Raw genomic sequence first — 21,796 nt, 5'->3', positions numbered from 1 at the left:
TGGTGACTAAAAGATGAGTTCTGTGTCCCTGCACCCAAAAACTCAGTGTTGGAAGGGGGAAAGGATAACTCCTTGGAAGAGGTGGGGGAGGGGACGCCTGCAACGTTTTCAACAGCTTCCTCCAAAACCTTCATTATAAATCCCCTTTCTGCTTCTCCATAATCTCAACCCTTTCGTGTTCTTTGTGGAAGAGAAGGTGCCCAAGGGACCTAAAACCAGCTCTTAGTCTGCGTGATGTCTGGCACCTTATATATTTTTTTTTTAATTCAAATATTCTGTTCTGCTGCGTCTATGTCTATGTATGGAGGTAGAGACAGCAAGTCACGATAAAGCAGATGATCTCATGGGAAGAATCACATTTAATTATGTAAACAGGAGAAGTAGGAAGTTTGGGGAAAGAATGCTAAAGAACAGTTTGCTTTCTGGAGCTTAGCAAAAAGCTGACTTCCCAGTAGTTTGCAAAGCTCTGGGGAGGGGTGACAAGGCCATTTGTACCAAGTCCAGGAACCACTTGGGAGGAAAACACAAAGTACGAGCTCTGGAGTCAGATTTCTGGGTTCAGTCCTGGTAATGTTTTAGTATCTCTGCACCTCAGTTTTCTTATCTGTACTATAAATGAGGATGCTGTCTCAAAGGAGTGTGAAGGCTAATCGGTTAATTCACGTAAAACTAAAAATGAGGATGCAATCTCATGGTGGCGACCTGAGAGCTAATCAGTGAATTCATGATAAGTACCCAGGATAGCACCTATTTACCAAGGGCCCGATACATAGTAACACGATTATTCTCCTTAATAATCAAAGTTAGGGATGCCTCTGGGGGATAGATTAATAACTTCCTTGAAATAAAGTTATCTGGGGGTCAAAAGGGGACTGACGGTCTGGCCCTCACTATGAGTTGCAACACGATGAGAAGGAGAGGGGGTTATGACTCTGTTTACATTTGGTGGCCTTTCACTCTCTATGGCCAGGGGCTGGGGCTGCCTGGGAAGTCATCCAGTGCTTATCCAAAGTTAGAGAACACCTCTGTTCTGTTCTACTCAATCTCGATGCCTGTCGAAATATCATTCAGGTTCTGCTGACCCTCTCTGAGTGTCCTTCCCTGTTCTTGCCCCAAGAACAACTCAACATCTTTGTCTTCTCTGGACATTTTTAGATTGTTTCCACCATGAGGCACAAAACGAGAAAGGAGAACGGGAAACAGGTGAAGAAGGAGGAAGCCAACCAGAAGAGCTCCGCAGGGAGACCCACCCCGTGGTTTCTCCCCCAGAGCCGCTCTCTCCCCACTTCGCCCCTTCGCCTGGGCTCCCTCCAGGCGCACAGAGCCGGCCGCTCATCCAGCATTCCCTGCGGCGCCCCCCGGGACGCGAAGGAGCTAGCCCGGCAGGTGCGGCGCTCCGTGGACCTGGAGCTGGACAGGTGCCGGCAGCAAGCAGGCTTCCCGGTGAGCTGGGGGAAAGAAGAGGCCTCGCCGTGCACGCCAGAAGCGGATTCAGGAGCAGAGGAGCCGCTGGAGCCCACGCAGGAGGAGTGGAGGCAGGTGGGTTGTGACCGGGTGCTGCCCCCTGGAATGTGGCCGTCTTCCGGAGGGGCTTTTAAAAAACAGAACAAGCCTCTTCCCTCCATGTAAATTCGGGGTATTTTTTCCCACCTCCTTCACTCTCCCCCTGTGGTTAGAACACCCCCAGAAGAACATTAGTATTTGCTTAATGGCTCATATGTTTTAGAGTTTGAAAGAGCACAGGGTGATGTGGCCGATGGACTCTATTGCCTGAGCAAATTTGGTTTAGTGACCTAGCATCGTTGGGGTAGGAAGGTAAGCCATGATTTACTGGGTGCTATTTTATGATGTTTTGTGTTGCGTGTGTCAGAAAGATGGCCATTGTAGCTCAAGGCCAAAAGGGTTAGGTCAGCAACTTCTGTCCTTCTCTGTTATCAGGCAAATAAAGGCTTTTCTAAGATCTCCAGAGATGTGTCCTATGGCCACCCCTCGCTGCAAGGGACGCTGGGAAAGCACATATTTTGCTAGGCACAGTGCCACCTCAAACACCTCATCAGAGTTCTGTTAACAAGGAAGAAGAAGGAAAACAAATACAGAGTAGGCACTCATGGTGTTTGCCTAACTATGACTCTGGCAGCCAAATGCAGGGCACATTTCACTGGGGCAAGACTGTGGCAGGGAAGCTTGTAATCCATGTGGTGAGTTTGTGTAGTAGTGTTAGCAGAACGATGTGAACTTGCTGGTGTTCGACCATTTTTGACCTATAAAAATGGCAGTTTTTTTTTTTTTTTAATGGTTCATCCAGTAAAGAAAAGGAATTCAGAATTATTTTAGAGCTGAAATTAGCAGAACGGGCTGATTGACCAGATGGAGGGTGGCGAGAAAGAGGAGTCACAGCTGACTCTGAGGCTGGAAACCTCAGAGAGAGAGATGGTGAGTTTAGGCTACGTTCTCCCTGCACTATCGATCTGGGCTTCAACATCAACTTAGAATGGAAATTTATAAATAAATAAATAAATATTTTTTTTAATTTTTTATTTGCAAATGCTGAGGGGCGCCTGGGTGGTTCAGTTGGTTGAGTGTCCGACTTCCGCTCAGGCCATGATCTCCTGGTCCGTGAGTTCGAGCCCCGCGTTGGGCCCTGTGCTGACAGTTCAGAGGCTGGAGCCTGCTTCGGATTCTGTGTCTCCCTCTCTCTCTGCCTCTCCCCCATTTGTGTTCTCTTTCTCTCAAAAATAAATAAACATCAAACAAAATTTTTTTTTTAATGCTGACATTACTTTAAGAAATGAAGCATTTGATTGCACATTCTCAGGACCACACCTGATACCTGTGAATGCTGGAGGAGAGATTGTATTGCCAGGCCCAGATGTCTGCCTTCTCTTTGGGGCAAATGTCCAGGAGCCTGGAGCACTGGGGCTCACTGAAGACAACTGGCTCTGATCAAAGCATCTACCAGAGCAGTTCCCTTTTAATCTGTTTTACGTGTTGAGCTTTCATGTGAGACTTACTTCCAAGAAAGTGGGTACAAGCTTGTCAAACAATATGCACATACCCACGCTCATTCCATGAATAATAAAAAGATTCTGAAACCTCAGGGATTCAAAATATAAACATATGTCAAACATTGATTATGCAAAAAATTATTCCCTTATTTTTATTCAAATATCTGTATCCTCTTCCTTTCTTCCTCCTCCTGTTACTCCTTTTCCTTCTCTTCCTCTTCCCCCTCCTCTTCTCATAGGAATGACTCTGAATCTCTGTCTAGATTTTAGGAAAGAAACCATCTCTTGGTCTCTCCAGGTGGTAGATATACTGTGGAGTGATCCCATGGCTCAGGAGGGCTGTAAGGCCAACACTGTTCGAGGAGGAGGCTGTTATTTTGGACCCAATGTGACAGAACGGTTGCTACAGAAATACAACCTGCAATTCCTGATCCGCTCACACGAGTGCAAACCTGAAGGCTATGAGTTCTGCCACAGCCGCAAGGTGGGTGGGCCATCTGCAGAAGCCCACGAGTAGTCCATATTGCTCCTCCCAGGCCTGGATGAGCTCAGGCTCCTGCTTTCCCACAATCCACTGTGTCTTGTATTTGTTAGTCACTTGCTCAAAGCGACTAGGTCCTTTACTGTTATTTATCCTTGGCTCTCATCGCCTCTTTAAACCTCAAAATTCAATTGCTACCACCACTCACCAATACCCTGAGAGGAGAAAAAGGGGCAGATATTGTCCCATCTTGTGGCTAGAAATATGGCCTGGTGCTTTCCCAGGCATATCTCTATTCTGTAAGTCACGCTGCTCACTGGCACATATTTCAAACAACAGTACAGGGTAACAGGATTTCTGCACTGTGCCCCAGGCAGGGATTCAGGATTGTTTGTCTTCTCAGGAGTGTAGTTAACGTCCTGTCTGATCTTTGGACATCTTAATCCTACAATGTTAGCCTAGCCCAATGCCACTAGGATGAGAGTATTCCCACAAAAACTAACTCTACAGGAGAATAACAGCTTTCCATGTGGGGGAAAAAAAAGATCAACTAATCTGAGAAATGTTTGGTTAAACAGTTATACAAGTTTCTCTACTGCAGGACTTCTGAGAACCATTAGTTTCCTATATTCCTTGTAAATCTCCAAGAAGAGATACACTGTCTACCATTTCCCAATGTATTGACAATGGAAACTTTTTCCACAGAGCATCTCAGGAGGCACAGTACTCTGTAGGAAACTCTACTTTGAGGCCTCACACCAGCTTTGATAACTGGCTTGCCAATTGTAATGACCCTTCCTAATTTATCGGTTCCAGCTTGCCTCTAAGTTGAACCAAATGAAGTGTTTTCTGTTACCCCTGCTATTGTACTTGGGATAAAAATGTGAAGAAAACATGTTGTGGATGTCCTATCAGAATCCAAGTTGCTATTACTGGAGCCACCACTCCTGCCCTACCAGCATTGATGACTTTAAAAAAAATTTAAAAGATCTGTAGGCGAGGTCAAGAAAGAAGAGCAGCTCCTGAAGTTGGGTTGGGCCCTATCAGATTGAGAGTCAAGAGTTCTTCAGCGAACCTGAACGCCTTTCTCTCTCTGTTTTGATTTAGGTGTTAACCATCTTTTCTGCTTCCAACTACTATGAAGTTGGCAGTAACAGAGGGGCCTATGTCAAACTGGGGCCAGCCCTGACCCCGTACATCGTGCAGTATCAAGCTAACAAGGTGACCCACATGCTGACCATGAGGCAAAGGCAAGACTTTTTAATGAATGATTTTCCGAAAACCAGAATGACGGTGTTTGTGGAGCCTTTGAAATGTCAAACATCATTACATTTATCCACATTCTAAGTGAAAATTCAAAATGTAGCTCTGTTAGTAGTAAGGTCTACAATAGACATTCTAGCAGGGGCCTCTTCCTTCTCCTCCATACACTTGAAGATCTGTACTGACCCGTCATGAATGGGAGTAACAAATTTGTTTCCTGCAGGAGTTATTCTCAATGGGCACATCTTGGGTAAAGTCCATGTACCAGGCCACTAAGTCTTTCCAGGACCACTCTTCTGTTTTCTCTCATCTTTAAAGGGTTTGTGTTACTCCCTAAGCCAGAGCCGAAGGTTCTTTGCTTTCAAGGGATTTGACAGATGGGTTTCAGTTCACACATTTGTTAGCAATGCCCTTTTCTCCCTGGGAAGGAAACATATAATATTTCTTAAATGGCTTCTGTTGAGATGCTTCTGAATTCTAACCTTAGTTGTGAGCTTACCACACACTAAGTGCTATTATAAAGAAGTTATATGTAGTATCTAACAATGGACTTACGAAATTCATACTAATTTCAGTTTTATAGAAGAGATCGTTAAAGAACACAGATGAAATCAGCTAGCCCATGGTCACACAGCTAATAACACAGTGAAGGCAAGCCTTGATACAGGCAGTCTTATTTCAGAAATCACATACTTAACAGACACGCAGGATTGCCTCCTACCAGGAAGATGGCCCCAGAGTATATAAGCTGCCAACAGATACAGTTTTAGTGCTACTGAGCAAGCTTCTCTAATTATCAGAGGAACTAATTAGAAATCAAAACAAGTTTGACATAAACCCTGGAAAGAGAACATACTAATATTTACCATCTGCCTTGTGTGAGTGCTATAAAAGTGCATTATTTTAAATCACTCTTGAGTTACTAAATATGAAGAGTTATTAAACACTTAAGTTATTTAAAAAAATCAAGGCCAGCCTCACTCAAGAAGTTTTATATGAAAATTTAAACTCATTAAGTGATAGTCAAACCCCCTGTGCAGCAGAATCATCTGTGGAGCTTTACAAAAAAATCAGCCGCCCTAGCCTCCGCAGCCCCACCAAATTGGAATCTCCAGGGGTGGGCCCCAGGCAACTGGAACACCACAATTCCATATGGTTTAGGTACATATGGAATCACTACAAATGAAGTCACTGTAGGGAATCCTATAGAGAATATGTTTTAGTAATGTAATCAAAGAGCTCTTTGAGGGGCACCTGAGTGTCTGTCATTTAAGCATCTAGCTTCAACTCAAGTCATGATCTCATGGTTGTGGGTTCAAGCCGTGTTGGGCTCTGTGCTGACAGCTCAGAGCCTGGAGCCTGCTTCGGATTCTGTGTCTCCCTGTCTCTCTGCCTCTCACCTGCTTGTGCTCTGTCTCTCTGTCTCTCTCAGAGACAGATGTTTAAATGTTTAAAATGTTTAAACATTAAAATGTTTAAGTGTTTTAAATGTTTAAAATAAACATTTTAAAAAATTTAAAAAAAAAGAGCTCTTTGAAATATTCATTGATTATATTAAAGCAAGTAAACATCATCCAATTTACCCAGAAGTCACTTGTCCGTCAACTTCAACTCCCTGGAGTACAGTGGACACGTTAGATGTCTCTGACCATCTATGATTGATGTCTCAATGTCCATTAACTCAAGATCATGTCTTTTTCTTAGAAGAGCCCTCATTCAGAATCCATTTACTTTGGGTTTACACCCATGTCTCACAATAATAGGTCAAGATTGATTCCTGGTCCTACCCTGTATCAGCTATGTGACCTTGGATTACTGACTTTGTAATGGGATAATAATCACACCTACTTCAGTGGGTGTTGGAGGATTAAGATAACCATGCAGAGCTCTGCACTTAGTTAGTGTTCAATGTTTCTGGCTTGATGTAGAAACCGAGAGCCTTATACATCTAGACAGCTCCGGAGAGCATCACTATACTACATCCCTGCATGATAATGATTGATGACTGCAAGTTAGTAGAAGATAGTTTAAATGCTTTGCCAGACCAGTGGTTTGTTAACTTTTGGAGAGAAGGGAGTCCCATACTGCTTTTAACCTTTGATGAAACAGTGAACTCCCTCCAGAAAAAAAACAAATAAATTCACGTACCCATACGATTTGGGATGAGTTTTGGGCACTTCACACTCTACTAGGGGTCTGGTGGAGTCCACTTAAGGTCTATTACAATAACCACCTTAAACTGCAAGGAAAATTTTCATCAAGCATGATTAAAACTCTGTGTGTGTGTGTGTGCACGTGTATGTGCTCACATGTGTGTGTGTAACTTTTAGCCATTGAAAAGACAGGATATCCAGTCATAATTTATAGAATGGCTATAAATGAGGCATGACAAAGTATATATTTACCTTTATCTCTTTGTATCTTTTTATTGATTCAACTACAGATATTTATTGAACACTTACTTGGGCAAAGTGCTATGCCCAGAATTACCCTTTTGATCCAATAAGAATGAGAAAACTAAATTAATGTTATTTTGTTATTCAAAATCTGGCCTTGTGCCTATTTAACATAATAATAAATTATAAGGAAAGCATATGATTATATTAGAAGATACCATTTACTGAGTGCTTTCAATGTGCTGGGCTTTCTTCTAAGTGCTTTATATGAATTTACTTTTTTAATCTTCACAATAATCCTGTGAGGTAGGTACATTTTTAAGAAATGTTTATTTATTCATTTATTTTGAGAGAGAGAAAGAGAGAGCAGGGGAGGGGCAGAGAGAGAAGGAGAGAGAGAATCCCAAGCAGGCTCCATGCTGTCAGCACAGAGCCCAATGCGGGGCTCAAACTCACAAACAGTGAGATCATGACCTGAGCAGAAATCAAGAGTTGGACGCTTAACCAACTGAGCCACCCAGGTGGCCCGAGGTAGGTACCATTTTTATCCCTATTTTTCCCTTGAGGAAACTGAGGTGCAGTGCAGGTAGCTAACTTTACCACAAAGGTGGCGTTTTTCCAGAAGTTTTGCTGTAACCACTCTTCTGCACTGGGTAGGACACAGCAGGTCCTATTTGTCCATGGCAAGGAGGAGTGGGAGGGCAGTGGGGAGAAATAAGAGATGAAACTCTTTGTTCAAAAACTGAGCTCTTCTCCCCGAAACTGAGTTCTAGGAAGGTTGAGACATTAAGAAAGAGAGAGGAGGAATGTGGTAAAAACAAAACAAAACCCCTCACTATTTCCTCTATGTTAACTTTTTAAAATGTTTCTTTTCATCTCCTGTCCCAGGATTAGCAGAGTAGAGGAGTCAGCTCTGAGAGCTCTGCGGGAAAAGTTATTTGCTCATTCCTCAGATCTTCTTGGTGAATTTAAGAAGCATGATGCAGATAAAACTGGTAAGACTCAGAAAATAAAATATTCATAGAAGAAGGAAGCTCAACAACAACAACAACAACAACAACAACAAATCTGTCTTGCAGAAGTTATCAAATCAATATTTGTTGAATTAGTGGTAACTAATTGGGGCACCTGGGTGGCTTAGTTGGTTAAGCCCTGACTTTGGCTTAGGTCATGATCTCTTGCTTTGTGAGTTCGAGCCCCTCATCGGGCTCTGTGCTGAGAGCTCACAGCTGGAGCCTGCTTTGGATTCGGTGTTTCCCTCTCTGTCTCTGCCCCTCCTCCACTCATACTCTGTCCTTCTCTAAGAAACAAATAAACATTAAAAAAATTAAATAATAATGAACTAAGATAAGCAAAGGACATTCTTTGACTACTTTCTTCATTTTATTCAACTTAATATTCCAGTTATCTTTTCTAAATTTTATAATTCCAAGCTTTTAACAGAATGTGAATGTAGCTAAATATAGATGGAGATGGTAAAAATAAATGGAGTCAAGGGGAGGGTGACAAGGCCAGAACTAAGCAAAAAGCAATAGGTTTGGAAGGTTAGAAGAACATATCCAAGATTTGCAAAAGGTTAGTGATTTGGCTTCTTGTTATTTAGTGTGTACGTATCTGTTCTGTGCTCTGTTATTAAAGCTAGAAATTTTGTCTTTGCTCAACTTAATGGAATGTCTAATATACATTGACCACACATAGCCTTATTAGAAAATTAGTAACAGTCATAACTACATAGCAATATGTGTTCATATACATATCAACAACGAATGCTGTATATATATATATATAATGTGTATATATAATGTATATATCTGTTCATATATATAATCATGTATAACATCTGTCTATGTATATACATATATACGTATATATGTATAATATCTATTCATATACATAACAAAAACCAATGCTGTGTGTGTGTGTGTGTATGTAAAGTTTAGGATATTATTTATGGGAGTGTTGTGTGACTTTTCAATTGTTTCCCCAGGGTTAGCAAATAAAAACAGGGTAACTAATTAAATTTAAATTATAGATATGGCAATATTTGGGCCATATACTTTGTGGTCTGTCTGAAATTCATATTTAATTGAGCATTCTGTATTTTATCTTGCAACCCTAGTTTCCAGTGTACTCGACCTTGACCAACAAAAATAGTGAGAGTGCCCATTATTTCTATTACCTACAGACAGCAAGAAGTATGTCAGGATAGAAAGGCATGCACTCTGGGCAAGACACTAGACTTATAAGTGACAAGTCAACAAATTAGCTCTTTCCTGTAGGTTTAATTACCTTTAGTGACTGGGCAGAAGCCGTGGAGTCTGTGTTGCATCTAGGACTGCCATGGCGGATGCTGAGGCCACAGCTGGTGAACAGCTCAACGGATAACACATTAGAGTACAAGTCCTGGCTGGAGGATTTGGCCAAAGAACAACTGAACCGTGAGGTAATGGTGTGAAAATGGTGGATGAAGGCACACTGTGGGCCATGAGTCTCCTTATGGAGAGTTTTGAATCAGAAATAGTCAAATATTGAGAGCCCAAAAAAGAAGATGGATGAGAAAAAGGAACTATTTGTTGGGTTTCTATATGTCACATTTTGTGTTAAGCAACTTACATATGCTGCCTCAGTTTATCCTCAAAATACCTACCCCGTGAGGCTAGTATTATCAGTACCATTATACCTATGAGAACAGCTCTCATGAAGCTTCTAAATTGTAGAACTGGGACTCAGACCCAGGTCTGCTGACTTCCTTGGCATTATGCTGCTTCTCCCACTAAAATAAAGAGAAGGATTTATTCAATAAATCCATATTGAATGTTTAATGTACGTGAGGCCTTGGGCTAAGTACTTTTTTAAATGGCTTTATTTCAGTATAAGTCACATACCATATAATTCATCCATTCAAAGTGTATAATTCATTGTTTGTTTGTTTTTTGTATATTCACTGGTATGTGCAACCATCCCCATGGTCAATATTAGAACAGTTTCATCATGGTCTAGGTACTTCTTAAACCCATGGGCTATTTGGTAGTCTGAAAGGGTTGGGGATAAAATATCTTCAGTTTTTTCAACCGTATCTTATTGTCAGGGTCGATTGTGTGTTCCTTATATATTAGGACAAGCCTAAACAATAAGATATAGAAAGAAAAATGTCTTTTCTTTTGTAGAACATACAGTCAAGTTTGCTGGAAACACTGTATCGAAACCGATCCAACCTGGAGACCATTTTTAGGATCATAGACAGTGATCATTCAGGTAAAGGCATGTATTATCCTATCACTTCTGACCCATAGCAAATCTTTACCTCCCAGCCTCAGTCTCCTTTCTGGCTATTTAGCTCTCTCCTCAAGCACTTTGGGAACAAAGTAAATAATTATTATGCTTATAAATGGCAGAAACTAGAAAAGTGTTTGAACAATACGAGCAATCCATATAGAAGAGGGGTAGGGCAGAAAAGAATGAAGACAAACTGAATGAGAACTTCTCAGGAAAAAGAGTGGTTAGAAGATGTAATATCCCTATAGTCACATCAAAGATAGTCATGAAGTAATGAAAAGTGTCTAGAGCAGAAAGGCTTTTTACAATCTCACTCCCAACATATTCTTTTTAAATTTCTGATTTTGGTAATTACAGATTCACAAGAAATTATGAAAAAATGTATAGGAAGGTCTTATATACCCTCACCTTTTCCCCCCAGTGGTCCAAAGGCTTTTTTCATTGTCATTACTCTTTCTCCACCTGTTTTTTGATGTAATTCACAAACCATATGATGTGCCCATTTAAAATATTCAGTTCACTGATTCTTGGTATGTTTATAAGGTTGTGTAACCATCATCACTATCTAACTATAAAGCCTTTCATCACCCTAAAAAGAAACCCATACCCATTATCAGTCACTCTCCATCCCTGTCCCTTCTACACCAGCCCTGGCAACCATTAATCCACTTTTTGTCTCTAAGGATTTGCCTCGTCTGGACATTTTGTATAAATGGAATGACACAGTATATGTGGCCTTTGGTGTCTGGCTTCTTTCACTTTGCATAATGTTTTCAAGGTTCATCCATGTTGTAGCATATATAAGTTCTTCGTTCTTCTTTATAGCTGGACCATATTCCATTGTATGGATATGCCACATTTTGTTTATCCATTTAACAGTTGATAGACATTTAGATTGTTTCCACTTTTGGGCTGTTATGCATGATGGTACTGTGAACATTTATGTACAACTTTTTATGTGAACATATGGTTTTATACTCCCTTGAATATGTTCCTAAGAGTACAATTGCTGAATCATATCATAAAACTATGTTTTACTTTTTGGGGAACTGCCAAACCGTTTTCTACAGTGACTAAAGCATTTTACATTCCTGCTAATGTTTGAGGGTTCCAATTTCTCCACATCCTCACCAGGACTTGTTACTTCCCACCCTTTTTTATAGCCATACTACTGAGTGTGCAGTATTTCATGGTTTTGATCTGCATTTCCTCAATTACCCATGACATTGAGCATCTTTTCATGTGCTTATTGGAAAATTGTATATATTCTCTGGAGAAATGTCTGCTCAAATCCTTTGCCTATTTTTTTTAATTATTCATCTTTTTGTTGTTGATATATATATATACATATATATATATATATATGTATATATATATGCCATTATCATATCTATGGTTTGCAAATATTTTCTCCAACTTTATAGGTTGTTCTTTCACTTTTTTGGTAGTTCCCTTTGATGCACAAAATTTTTTGATTAAAAAAAAGTCAAATTTATTTGTTGTTTGTGCTTTCGGTGTCATATCTAAGAAACCATTATGTAATCCAAGGTCACAAAGATTTACACCTATGGTTTTTTCTAAGAGTTTTAAAGTTTTAGCTCTTCCAGTTAAGTCTTTTATCCATTTTGAGTTAATTTAAAGAAAATTTTTTTTATTCATTTATTTTTAAGAGAGAGACAGAGTATGTGTTGGGGGGGGGGGGCAGAGAGAGGGAGACACAGAATCCGAAGCAGGCTCCAGGCTCTGAGCTGTCAGCACAGAGCCCAACATGGGGCTCGAACTCATGAACCATGAGATCATGACCTGAGCCAAAGTAGGATGTTTAACCAACTGAGCCACCCAGCCGCCCCTTTTTTGAGTTAATTCTCGCTGGTAGTGCGAGATAGGGGGTCTAGCTTCATTCCTTTACATGAGGATATTGAAAAAACAATTCTTTCTCCACTGAATGATCTTGGAACCCTTGTAAAAAAAAGTCAATTGACCATAGGTGTATGGGTCCAAAAGCTTTTTTAAAAAAATTTTTTCTTTAACGTTTTTATTTATTTTTGAGACAGAGAGAGACAGAGCATGAATGGGGGAGGGGCAGAGAGAGAGGGAGACACAGAATCAGAAGCAGGCTCCAGGCTCTGAGCCATCAGCCCAGAGCCCGACGCGGGGCTTGAACTCACAGACTGTGAGATCGTGACCTGAGCCAAAGTCGGACGCTTAACCGACTGAGCCACCCAGGTGCCCCTCCAAAAGCTTTTTATAAGCAAAATAAATTATATGTTTGGGATGATTTAATGCATGGTTTCTCAGCAGTGGCACTACTGACAGGTTAACCGGAGTAATTGTTTTGGGGTCCATCATGACTACTGTAGGATATTTACCAGCATCCCTGGCATTTACCTACTAGATACCACATCAAAAATGTTTCCAGAGGAAGGGAAACAAAATTGCTCCCAGGGGTGATCAATTGGTTTTATGCCACTCCCTTGGGAATTTAAACTAGATACAAGACCTTGGGTATCTTTGCCTGTTTAACAGTAAGGAGCAGGTTTCCTTGTAAGAATGTCAGAGGAAATGAACATTGAAAACTAAATTGACTCATGCAAGGCACCTGAGTGGCTCAGTCAGTTAAACTTCTGACTTCAGCCCAGGTCACGATCTCATGATTTGTGAGTTCGAGCCCCGCATCGCGCTCTGTGCTAACAGCTCAGAGCCTGGAGCCTGCTTTGGATTCTGTGTCTCCCTCTCTCTCTGCCCCTCCCCCACCCATGCTCTGTCTCTGTGTCCCAAAAATAAATAAACTTTAAAAAAAAAATAGAAAAAAAAAGAAAACTAGACTGACTCACTGAAGTGACTTCCTCTCTTTGGTAAGGGTTCATCTCACTGGACGAATTCAGGCATACTTGGAAGCTGTTCAGCTCTCATATGAACATCAACATCACAGATGACTGCATCTGTGACCTTGCACGGAGCATTGACTTCAACAAGGATGGCCACATCGACATCAATGAATTCCTGGAGGCCTTCCGTCTTGTGGAGCAATCCTGCTCAGAGGGCAATGCCTCAGATTGCCCACAAACCACAAACACTAATGACAATGGCTGCAGCAAACCAGGCACACACTAAGAGCAGCCTGGTGTTCATTGCCCACGGTGCCTCATAACCAATACTACACTCGTCGCTGGAATAGCTCCTTTATTCTCCATAGATATGTGGAATTTTATGCTGAGAATTTGCCTACCAGTGTGCATCAGAATCACCTATTTGGGTGTGTGTGGGGTGTGTGTGTGTTTAAATATATAGGTAACCCATCCTTGTCTCAGAAGTTTCACAAGGTAAGACCCAAGTATAAATATTTTTAAATTCTGAAGTCTACCCCAGTTAAGAACCACTGATAATTCAACCCCCTCATTGTTTTCATTTTATACCTTTAACTTATTGTTTTAAAAATGTTGTATTGAGGGACACCCCGGTGGCTCACTTAAGCAACTCAGGATCATGAGTTCAAGTCCCATATTGGGCAATGCGCTGGGCATGAAGCCTACTTTAAAGAAGAAGGAGAAGGAGAAGGAGAAGGAGGAGAAGGAGAAGGAGAAGAAGAAGAAGAAGAAGAAGGTCTTATTTTTTTAAATGTTTATTTATTTTTGAGAGAGGGAGAGTGGGGGAGGGGCAGGGAGTGATGGGGACAGAGGACCCCAAGCAGGCTCCATGCTGACAGCAGAGAGCCTGATGCAGGGCTGAACTCATGAACCAGGAAATCATGACCTGAGCTGAAGTCAGATGCTTAACTGACTGAGGCACCCAGGTACCCCTTATTTTTTTTTAATTAAATGCTTATTTACTTATTTTGAGAAAGAGAGTGAGTATGAGTGGGAGAGGGGCAGAGAGAAAGGGAGAGAGAATCCTAAGCAGGCTCTGCACTGTCAGCACGAAACCCTATGTGGGGCCTGAACCTGGGGACCATGATCACTACCTGAGCCAAGAGTTGGACGCTTAACTGATTGAGCCACTCAGGCCACCGAAAAATGGCTCATTGATAAAGGAAAATTATGAAAAATTGTTTATGCAATCCCATGACTGAAACATATGGATTGTTTTCATTATTACTTTTTCTTGTTGTAACTATAGTTTTTGTATAATTTAATGTTTTGCTTTTTTAAAAAATAAATTCATACCTAATTGTAAATACTTACCTGTGTTGCTACATAGTACTCATGATTATTAGTTTAATGGCTGCATAATTTTCTTCCAGATGGGTGAACTATAGCCATTTTCCAACTGTTAATCACGTGCATTGTTTTTAGTTTTCCATTATTATAAATAATACCATGGTTAATAACTTTCTGCGTATAGCTTGTTTTACAAAAGTCTTTTGAATTCTACATTTTCTTAAGATAAAATCCCAGGAATGGATTACTTTGTCAAAGGGCATTGTATTAGTCTTAGATTTACCCTAAGGAGTTGGCTCACATGATTATGGAGGCTGACAAATCCCAAGACCTGCAGTCGGCAAGCTGGAGATGCGGGAGAGCTGATGGTGTGGTTCCAGCCCAAGTCCAACGGCCTCAGTACCAGGAGGGCCAATGATTTAAGTAACAGTCTGAGTCTGAATCCAAAGGCAGGAGAGGAAAGATGTCTCAGCTTAAAAAAAAGTCAAGCAGAGAGAGAGAATTCTCTTTTATTCAGCCTTTTATTCTATCCAGGCCTACAATGAGAAAGATGAGGTCCACCCACATTAGGGGGGGCAATCTGCTTTACTCAGTCTACCAATTCAAATGTTAACCTTGTCAGATATACTGAGAAATAACGTTTAAACAAATAGCTGGTTGCCCCATGCTGACACAGGTGTGAACATTTTTTTTTTAAGTTCTATTTATTTATTTTGAGAGAGAGAGCAGGGAAGGGGCAGAGAGAGAGGGAGAGAGAGAATCCTGAGCAGGCTCAGCTTGGATCACGAACTGTGAGATCCTTGACCTGAGCCAAAATCAAGAGTCAGATGCTTAACCAGTTGAGCCACCCAGGCGTCCCCAGATGTGAACATTTTAATGGCATCTTGCTTTTTAGGACTGAGCATACCCATAAACTCACGAGCTTTGAGTGAGATCATTTGTAATTTTTGCTAAAGGTGAATGATGGTATTTCAATGCATTTCTTATATAGTATCTCCCCCACCTCATTTTATTTTTAAAGTAAGGAAACTGAGTCCAAAAGATTAGCTGGATAAATGATCTAGTTAATGACACAGCCAGGACTAGAACCCATGATCCCTGCTCCATCCAGCATTCTTTCCAGTTTTCCCAGGACCATATCGTCTGTTTGGTTTGACTGTAAGCAAGTCCTGGTTCTCCTGTCCTTTTTTGTGTGTAGCAAACTGTCTACAGTGATCCCTGCCCTCAATGATTTCCTGCCTCCTAGTGTTCATGCCTTTGTGTAGTGCTTCCCAGTGAATGCAGGCAGGACCTGTGACTTGCTTCTAACCAAGAGAATATGGCAAATATGATGAGGGTTAATCCTGTGATTACAGTACATTCTATAAAACTTTTTGTTAGTAGACTGGAACAAAAGATTCTCCTTGCTGGCCTGATGAAGTAACTGGCTATATTGAAGGAACCCGCATGGTGAGGAACTACGCGTGGCTTATAGGACCTACAGGTGGCTTCCAACCAGTGACTACAAAAAGCCAGCGTATTCAAACACGGAGCTCTAAGGAAACAAATTTTAGCTTGGGAGGAGATTCTTCCAAATGTAATTGACCCTCCAGATGGAAATGCAGCTGGCCAACACCTTGGTGGCACGCATGTGAGACCTTGAGTTAAGGATGCAGTGAGGCCACACCCAGACTCCTGGCCCACGAAAACCATTATATAATACGTGTGTGTTGTTTTAAGCCATTAAGTTTATGGTCATTTGCTGCACACCATAGAAAATTAACATAACTTGCTTCTTGGAAAACTTTGTATTTTCTTATTCCACTACTCTAGAAAAGTCTGCATTTCCATTAGTGAGTCCAGTCCAGAGAAAAGTTAACATAGTTTAGTGAATACATACGACCCATTTATTTATCTTGTGTGAATTAGTAACTAAGAGATCCAGCATACTAGTGAATTCATGTTTATATCTGTCTGACACGTTTGTGCAAACAGTTGGAATCAACAAATCAAGGGTTTGCTATCTTCGTGTCATTTCATGACATCCCCCACTTCAAATATTCTGAGGCTTCAAGAGAATATCTCAGAAAAGAAGCAAAGACTAACTCAGCGACAATGAAATAGAGCTTTGGGGATTTGCTCGTATATAGGGATATATGCCAGAGAATGGCCCATGGAGATGATCACTCTCCAAACAAAGGGGCTTATGAAGGCAAAAGCCAAAAAGTTTCACAAGTGATGGGTCAGTTTAGACAAGTCCTTGGCTTGTTGATCCAAAATGGGTTGATTGTTAAACCCGAAAGTCCTTTCTTGAGTATAGATAGCAGTCACAGAGTCCTATCAGGCTATTCTCATTCTAACCAGTTTTCTGGGAAGCAGTTGCCCTGGCTCCTTCTTCAGGGGTGCTCACTATTTGCTGCCTTACACACTTCTGGTGCACTGTCCCTCAGTGGGCAAGTCTTATGTGCACACTCAAGGCTCAGAAAAAAATTTCCTTTCTTTTTTTTTTAAACCACTTTATTGACGAATGATTGACATACAAAAAGCTGTACATATTTAATGTGCACAACTTAGTGAGTTTAAGATACGACTGTTTTTTGGTTTTTTTTAATTTACATCCAAGTTAGCATATAGTGCAACAACGATCTCAGGAGTAGATTCCTTAATGCCCCTTACCCATTTAGCCCATCCTCCCCTCCCCCAACCCCTCCAGCAACCCTCTGTTTGTTCTCCATATTTAAGAGTCTCTTATGTTTTGTCCCCCTCCCTGTTTTTATATTTTTGTTTCCCTTCCCTTATGTTCATCTGTTTTGTCTCTTAAAGTCCTCATATGAGTGAAGTCATATGATTTTTGTCTTTCTCTGACTAATTTCACTTAGCATAATACCCTCCAGTTCCATCCACCTAGTTGCAAATGGCAAGATTTCATTCTTTTTGTTGCTGAGTAATACTCCATTGTATATATATATACCACATCTTCTTTATCCATTCATCCATCAATGGACATTTGGGCTCTTTCCATACTTTGGCTATTGTTGATAGTGCTGCTAAAAATTTCCTTTCTTGATTAGCATAGTGGATTAATAGGGAGTTGGTTTCAAGGGAGTTTCAATTTAAAAGGAATTTTTAAATTGTGCTAGGAAGAAATAGCAAAATCATGCCTCTTATCCAGTGATGTGGCCTTAACTGCTAATTAAAATAATTTAGGCAGCTTTTAAAACAAAGGATTCCTGTGACCCTGCTCCAGATGGATTAAATCAAAATCTCTGGGTTAAGAGGCCATGCTATGGGTATGTTATAAATGTTCCCCCAGGTGATTCTACCTGCAGCCAGGCTTGAGTCCTGCTGAACTAACTGGTTTATCCTGCAATAGTGAAGGGTGATTACTTGGTAAGACTTTACCTGCTTTTTACATTAACTGTAGGTATGAGAGGCCAATTCAGAAACCTAACAATTTAGATCTAAGATGAGGAAATTGCAAATATCCCCACGTAGTGTTCACAGACTGATGGAGACAGACCAAACAGATAATTCACTTGGAGGTTTAATGGGCATTCAACACTTAACATTTACAAAACAAGCTCTTTATATTACCCCCAAAATCTGTTCCTCTTATATGATCTTTGCGATCTGATTACGTGTCAGTTTCATCCTACCAATTTCCTTACGCAAAAAGCAACAAAAACAAAAACTTGATTTCTTTTTCTTATTTCCCACATCCAGTCCATCAGCAAATCTTGTTGACTCCGCCTTCAAAACACATCCAGAATTGAACCTTCTCTTACTCCTCCATGGCTATCTCCCTAGTCTAAGCGATATTATTTCTTGCCAGTCTCCTCACCTTCTCCGTTACCTATATTGCAGTGATTATCAAAGTTGTTGATCACAGGGTCCTTTTACACTGTTAAAAATTATTGAAGATCCCAAAGAGCTTTTCCTTATGTGGGTTATATCTGTTGACATTTACTGTATTAAAAACTGAAACTGAAGACAGGATTCGGAAGATGGCGGCGTAGGAGGACGCGGGGCTCACAGCGCGTCCGGCCGATCACTTAGATTCCACCTACACCTGCCTAAAGAACCCAGAAAACCGCCAGAGGATTAGCAGAACGGAGTCTTAGGAGTCAAGCGCAGACTAGAGGCCCACGGAGGAGGGTAGGAAGGGCGGCGAGGCGGTGCGCGCTCCACGGACTGGCGGGAGGGAGCCGGGGCGGAGGGGCGGCTCGCTGGCCAAGCAGAGCCCCCGAGTCTGGCTGGCAAAAGCGGAGGGGCCGGACGGACTGTGTTCCGACAGCAAGCGCGACTTAGCGTCTGGGAGGTCATAAGTTAACAGCTCTGCTCGGAAAGCGGGAAGGCTGGAGGACAAAGGGAGGGAGAGCTGCTGAGCCCCCGGACGGCAGAGCTCAGCTTGGCGGGGAACAAAGGCGCCAGCGCCATCTCCCCCGCCCATCCCCCAGCCAAAATCCCAAAGGGAACCAGTTCCTGCCAGGGAACTTGCTCGCTCCGCGCAAACACCCAACTCTGTGCTTCTGCGGAGCCAAACCTCCGGCAGCGGATCTGACTCCCTCCCGCTGCCACAGGGCTCCTCCTGAAGTGGATCACCTAAGGAGAAGTGAGCTAAGCCTGCCCCTCCAGCCCCCGTGCACCTTGCCTACCCACCCCAGCTAATACGCCAGATCCCCAGCAACACAAGCCTGGCAGTGTGCAAGTAGCCCAGACGGGACACGCCACCCCACAGTGAATCCCGCCCCTAGGAGAGGGGAAGAGAAGGCACACACCAGTCTGACTGTGGCCCCAGCAGTGGGCTGGGGGCAGACATCGGGTCGGACTGCGGCCCCGCCCACTAACTCCAGTTATACACCACAGCACAGGGGAAGTGCACTGCAGGTCCTCACCACGCCAGGGACTCTCCAAAATGACCAAACGGAAGAATTCCCCTCAGAAGAATCTCCAGGAAATAACAACAGCTAATGAACTGATCAAAAAGGATTTAAATAATATAACAGAAAGTGAATTTAGAATAATAGTCATAAAATTAATCGCTGGGCTTGAAAACAGTATACAGGACAGCAGAGAATCTCTTGCCATAAAGATCGAGGGACTAAGGAACAGTCACGAGGAGTTGAAAAACGCTTTAAACGAAATGCAAAACAAAATGGAAACCACAATGGCTCGGCTTGAAGAGGCAGAGGAGAGAATAGGTGAACTAGAAGATAAAGTTATGGAGAAAGAGGAAGCTGAAAGAAAGAAAGATAAAAAAATCCAGGAGTATGAGGGGAAAATTAGAGAACTAAGTGATACACTAAAAAAAAATAATATACGCATAATTGGTATCCCAGAGGAGGAAGAGAGAGGGAAAGGTGCTGAAGGGGTACTTGAACAAATTATAGCTGAGAACTTCCCTGAACTGGGGAAGGAAAAAGGCATTGAAATCCAAGAGGCACAGAGAACTCCCTTCAGACGTAACTTGAATCGATCTTCTGCACGACATATCATAGTGAAACTGGCAAAATACAAGGATAAAGAGAAAATTCTGAAAGCAGCAAGGGATAAACGTGCCCTCACATATAAAGGGAGACCTATAAGACTCGTGACTGATCTCTCCTTTGAAACTTGGCAGGCCAGAAAGGCTTGGCACGATATCTACAGTGTGCTAAACAGAAAAAATATGCAGCCGAGAATCCTTTATCCAGCAAGTCTGTCATTTAGAATAGAAGGAGAGATAAAGGTCTTCCCAAACAAACAAAAACTGAAGGAATTTGTCACCACGAAACCAGCCCTACAAGAGATCCTAAGGGGGATCCTGTGAGACAAAGTACCAGAGACATCACTACAAGCATAAAACATACAGACATCACAATGACTCTAAACCCGTATCTTTCTATAATAACACTGAATGTAAATGGATTAAATGCGCCAACTAAAAGACATAGGGTATCAGAATGGATAAAAAAACAAGACCCATCTATTTGCTGTCTACAAGAGACTCATTTTAGATCTGAGGACACCTTTAGATTGAGAGTGAGGGGATGGAGAACTATTTATCATGCTCCTGGAAGCCAAAAGAAAGCTGGAGTAGCCATACTTATATCAGACAAACTAGACTTTAAATTAAAGGCTGTAACAAGAGATGAAGAAGGGCATTATATAATAATCACAGGGTCTATCCATCAGGAAGAGCTAACTATTATAAATGTCTATGCGCCGAATACCGGAGCCCCCAGATATATAAAACAATTACTCATAAACATAAGCAACCTTATTGATAAGAATGTGGTCATTGCAGGGGACTTTAACACCCCACTTACAGAAATGGATAGATCATCTAGACACACAGTCAATAAAGAAACAAGGGCCCTGAATGATACATTGGATCAGATGGACTTGACAGATATATTTAGAACTCTGCATCCCAAAGCAACAGAATATACTTTCTTCTCGAGTGCACATGGAACATTCTCCAAGATAGATCATATACTGGGTCACAAATCAGCCCTTCATAAGTTCACAAGAATTGAAATTATACCATGCATACTTTCAGACCACAATGCTATGAAGCTTGAAATCAACCACAGGAAAAAGTCTGGAAAACCTCCAAAAGCATGGAGGTTAAAGAACACCCTACTAACGAATGAGTGGGTCAACCAGGCAATTAGAGAAGAAATTAAAATATATATGGAAACAAACGAAAATGAAAATACAACAATCCAAACGCTTTGGGATGCAGCGAAGGCAGTCCTGAGAGGAAAATACATTGCAATCCAGGCCTATCTCAAGAAACAAGAAAAATCCCAAATACAAAATCTAACAGCACACCTAAAGGAAATAGAAGCAGAACAGCAAAGGCAGCCTAAACCCAGCAGAAGAAGAGAAATCATAAAGATCAGAGCAGAAATAAACAATATAGAATCTAAAAAAACTGTAGAGCAGATCAACGAAACCAAGAGTTGGTTTTTTGAAAAAATAAACAAAATTGACAAACCTCTAGCCAGGCTTCTCAAAAAGAAAAGGGAGATGACCCAAATAGATAAAATCATGAATGAAAATGGAATGATTACAACCAATCCCTCAGAGATACAAACAATTATCAGGGAATACTATGAAAAATTATATGCCAGCAAATTGGACAACCTGGAAGAAATGGACAAATTTCTAAACACCCACACTCTTCCAAAACTCAATCAGGAGGAAATAGAAAGCTTGAACAGACCCATAACCAGCGAAGAAATTGAATCGGTT

The 21,796-nt window shown here is 41.5% G+C and overlaps 1 protein-coding gene across 1 annotated transcript in view; it reads left to right on the top strand.

Annotated features, from left to right (window-relative positions):
- The window catches only part of PPEF2 (protein phosphatase with EF-hand domain 2), a 60,077-nt gene extending 45,337 nt beyond the window's left edge, over positions 1-14,740 (top strand). The window contains exons 12-18 of the mRNA XM_049630652.1: positions 1,156-1,539; positions 3,304-3,489; positions 4,594-4,736; positions 8,034-8,140; positions 9,425-9,588; positions 10,313-10,400; positions 13,282-14,740. Of these exons, the coding sequence (XP_049486609.1) occupies positions 1,156-1,539; positions 3,304-3,489; positions 4,594-4,736; positions 8,034-8,140; positions 9,425-9,588; positions 10,313-10,400; positions 13,282-13,535 (1,326 nt within the window). The 3' untranslated portion in view covers positions 13,536-14,740. The remainder of the gene's footprint in view (positions 1-1,155; positions 1,540-3,303; positions 3,490-4,593; positions 4,737-8,033; positions 8,141-9,424; positions 9,589-10,312; positions 10,401-13,281) is intronic.
- Positions 14,741-21,796: the final 7,056 nt, after the last annotated feature.

The sequence above is a fragment of the Panthera uncia genome, chromosome B1 (genome assembly GCF_023721935.1).
Source record: "Panthera uncia isolate 11264 chromosome B1, Puncia_PCG_1.0, whole genome shotgun sequence".
NCBI lineage: Eukaryota > Metazoa > Chordata > Mammalia > Carnivora > Felidae > Panthera > Panthera uncia.
The sequence above is the reverse complement of the archived record's forward strand: the minus strand, read 5'-3'. Positions and strand labels throughout refer to the sequence as shown.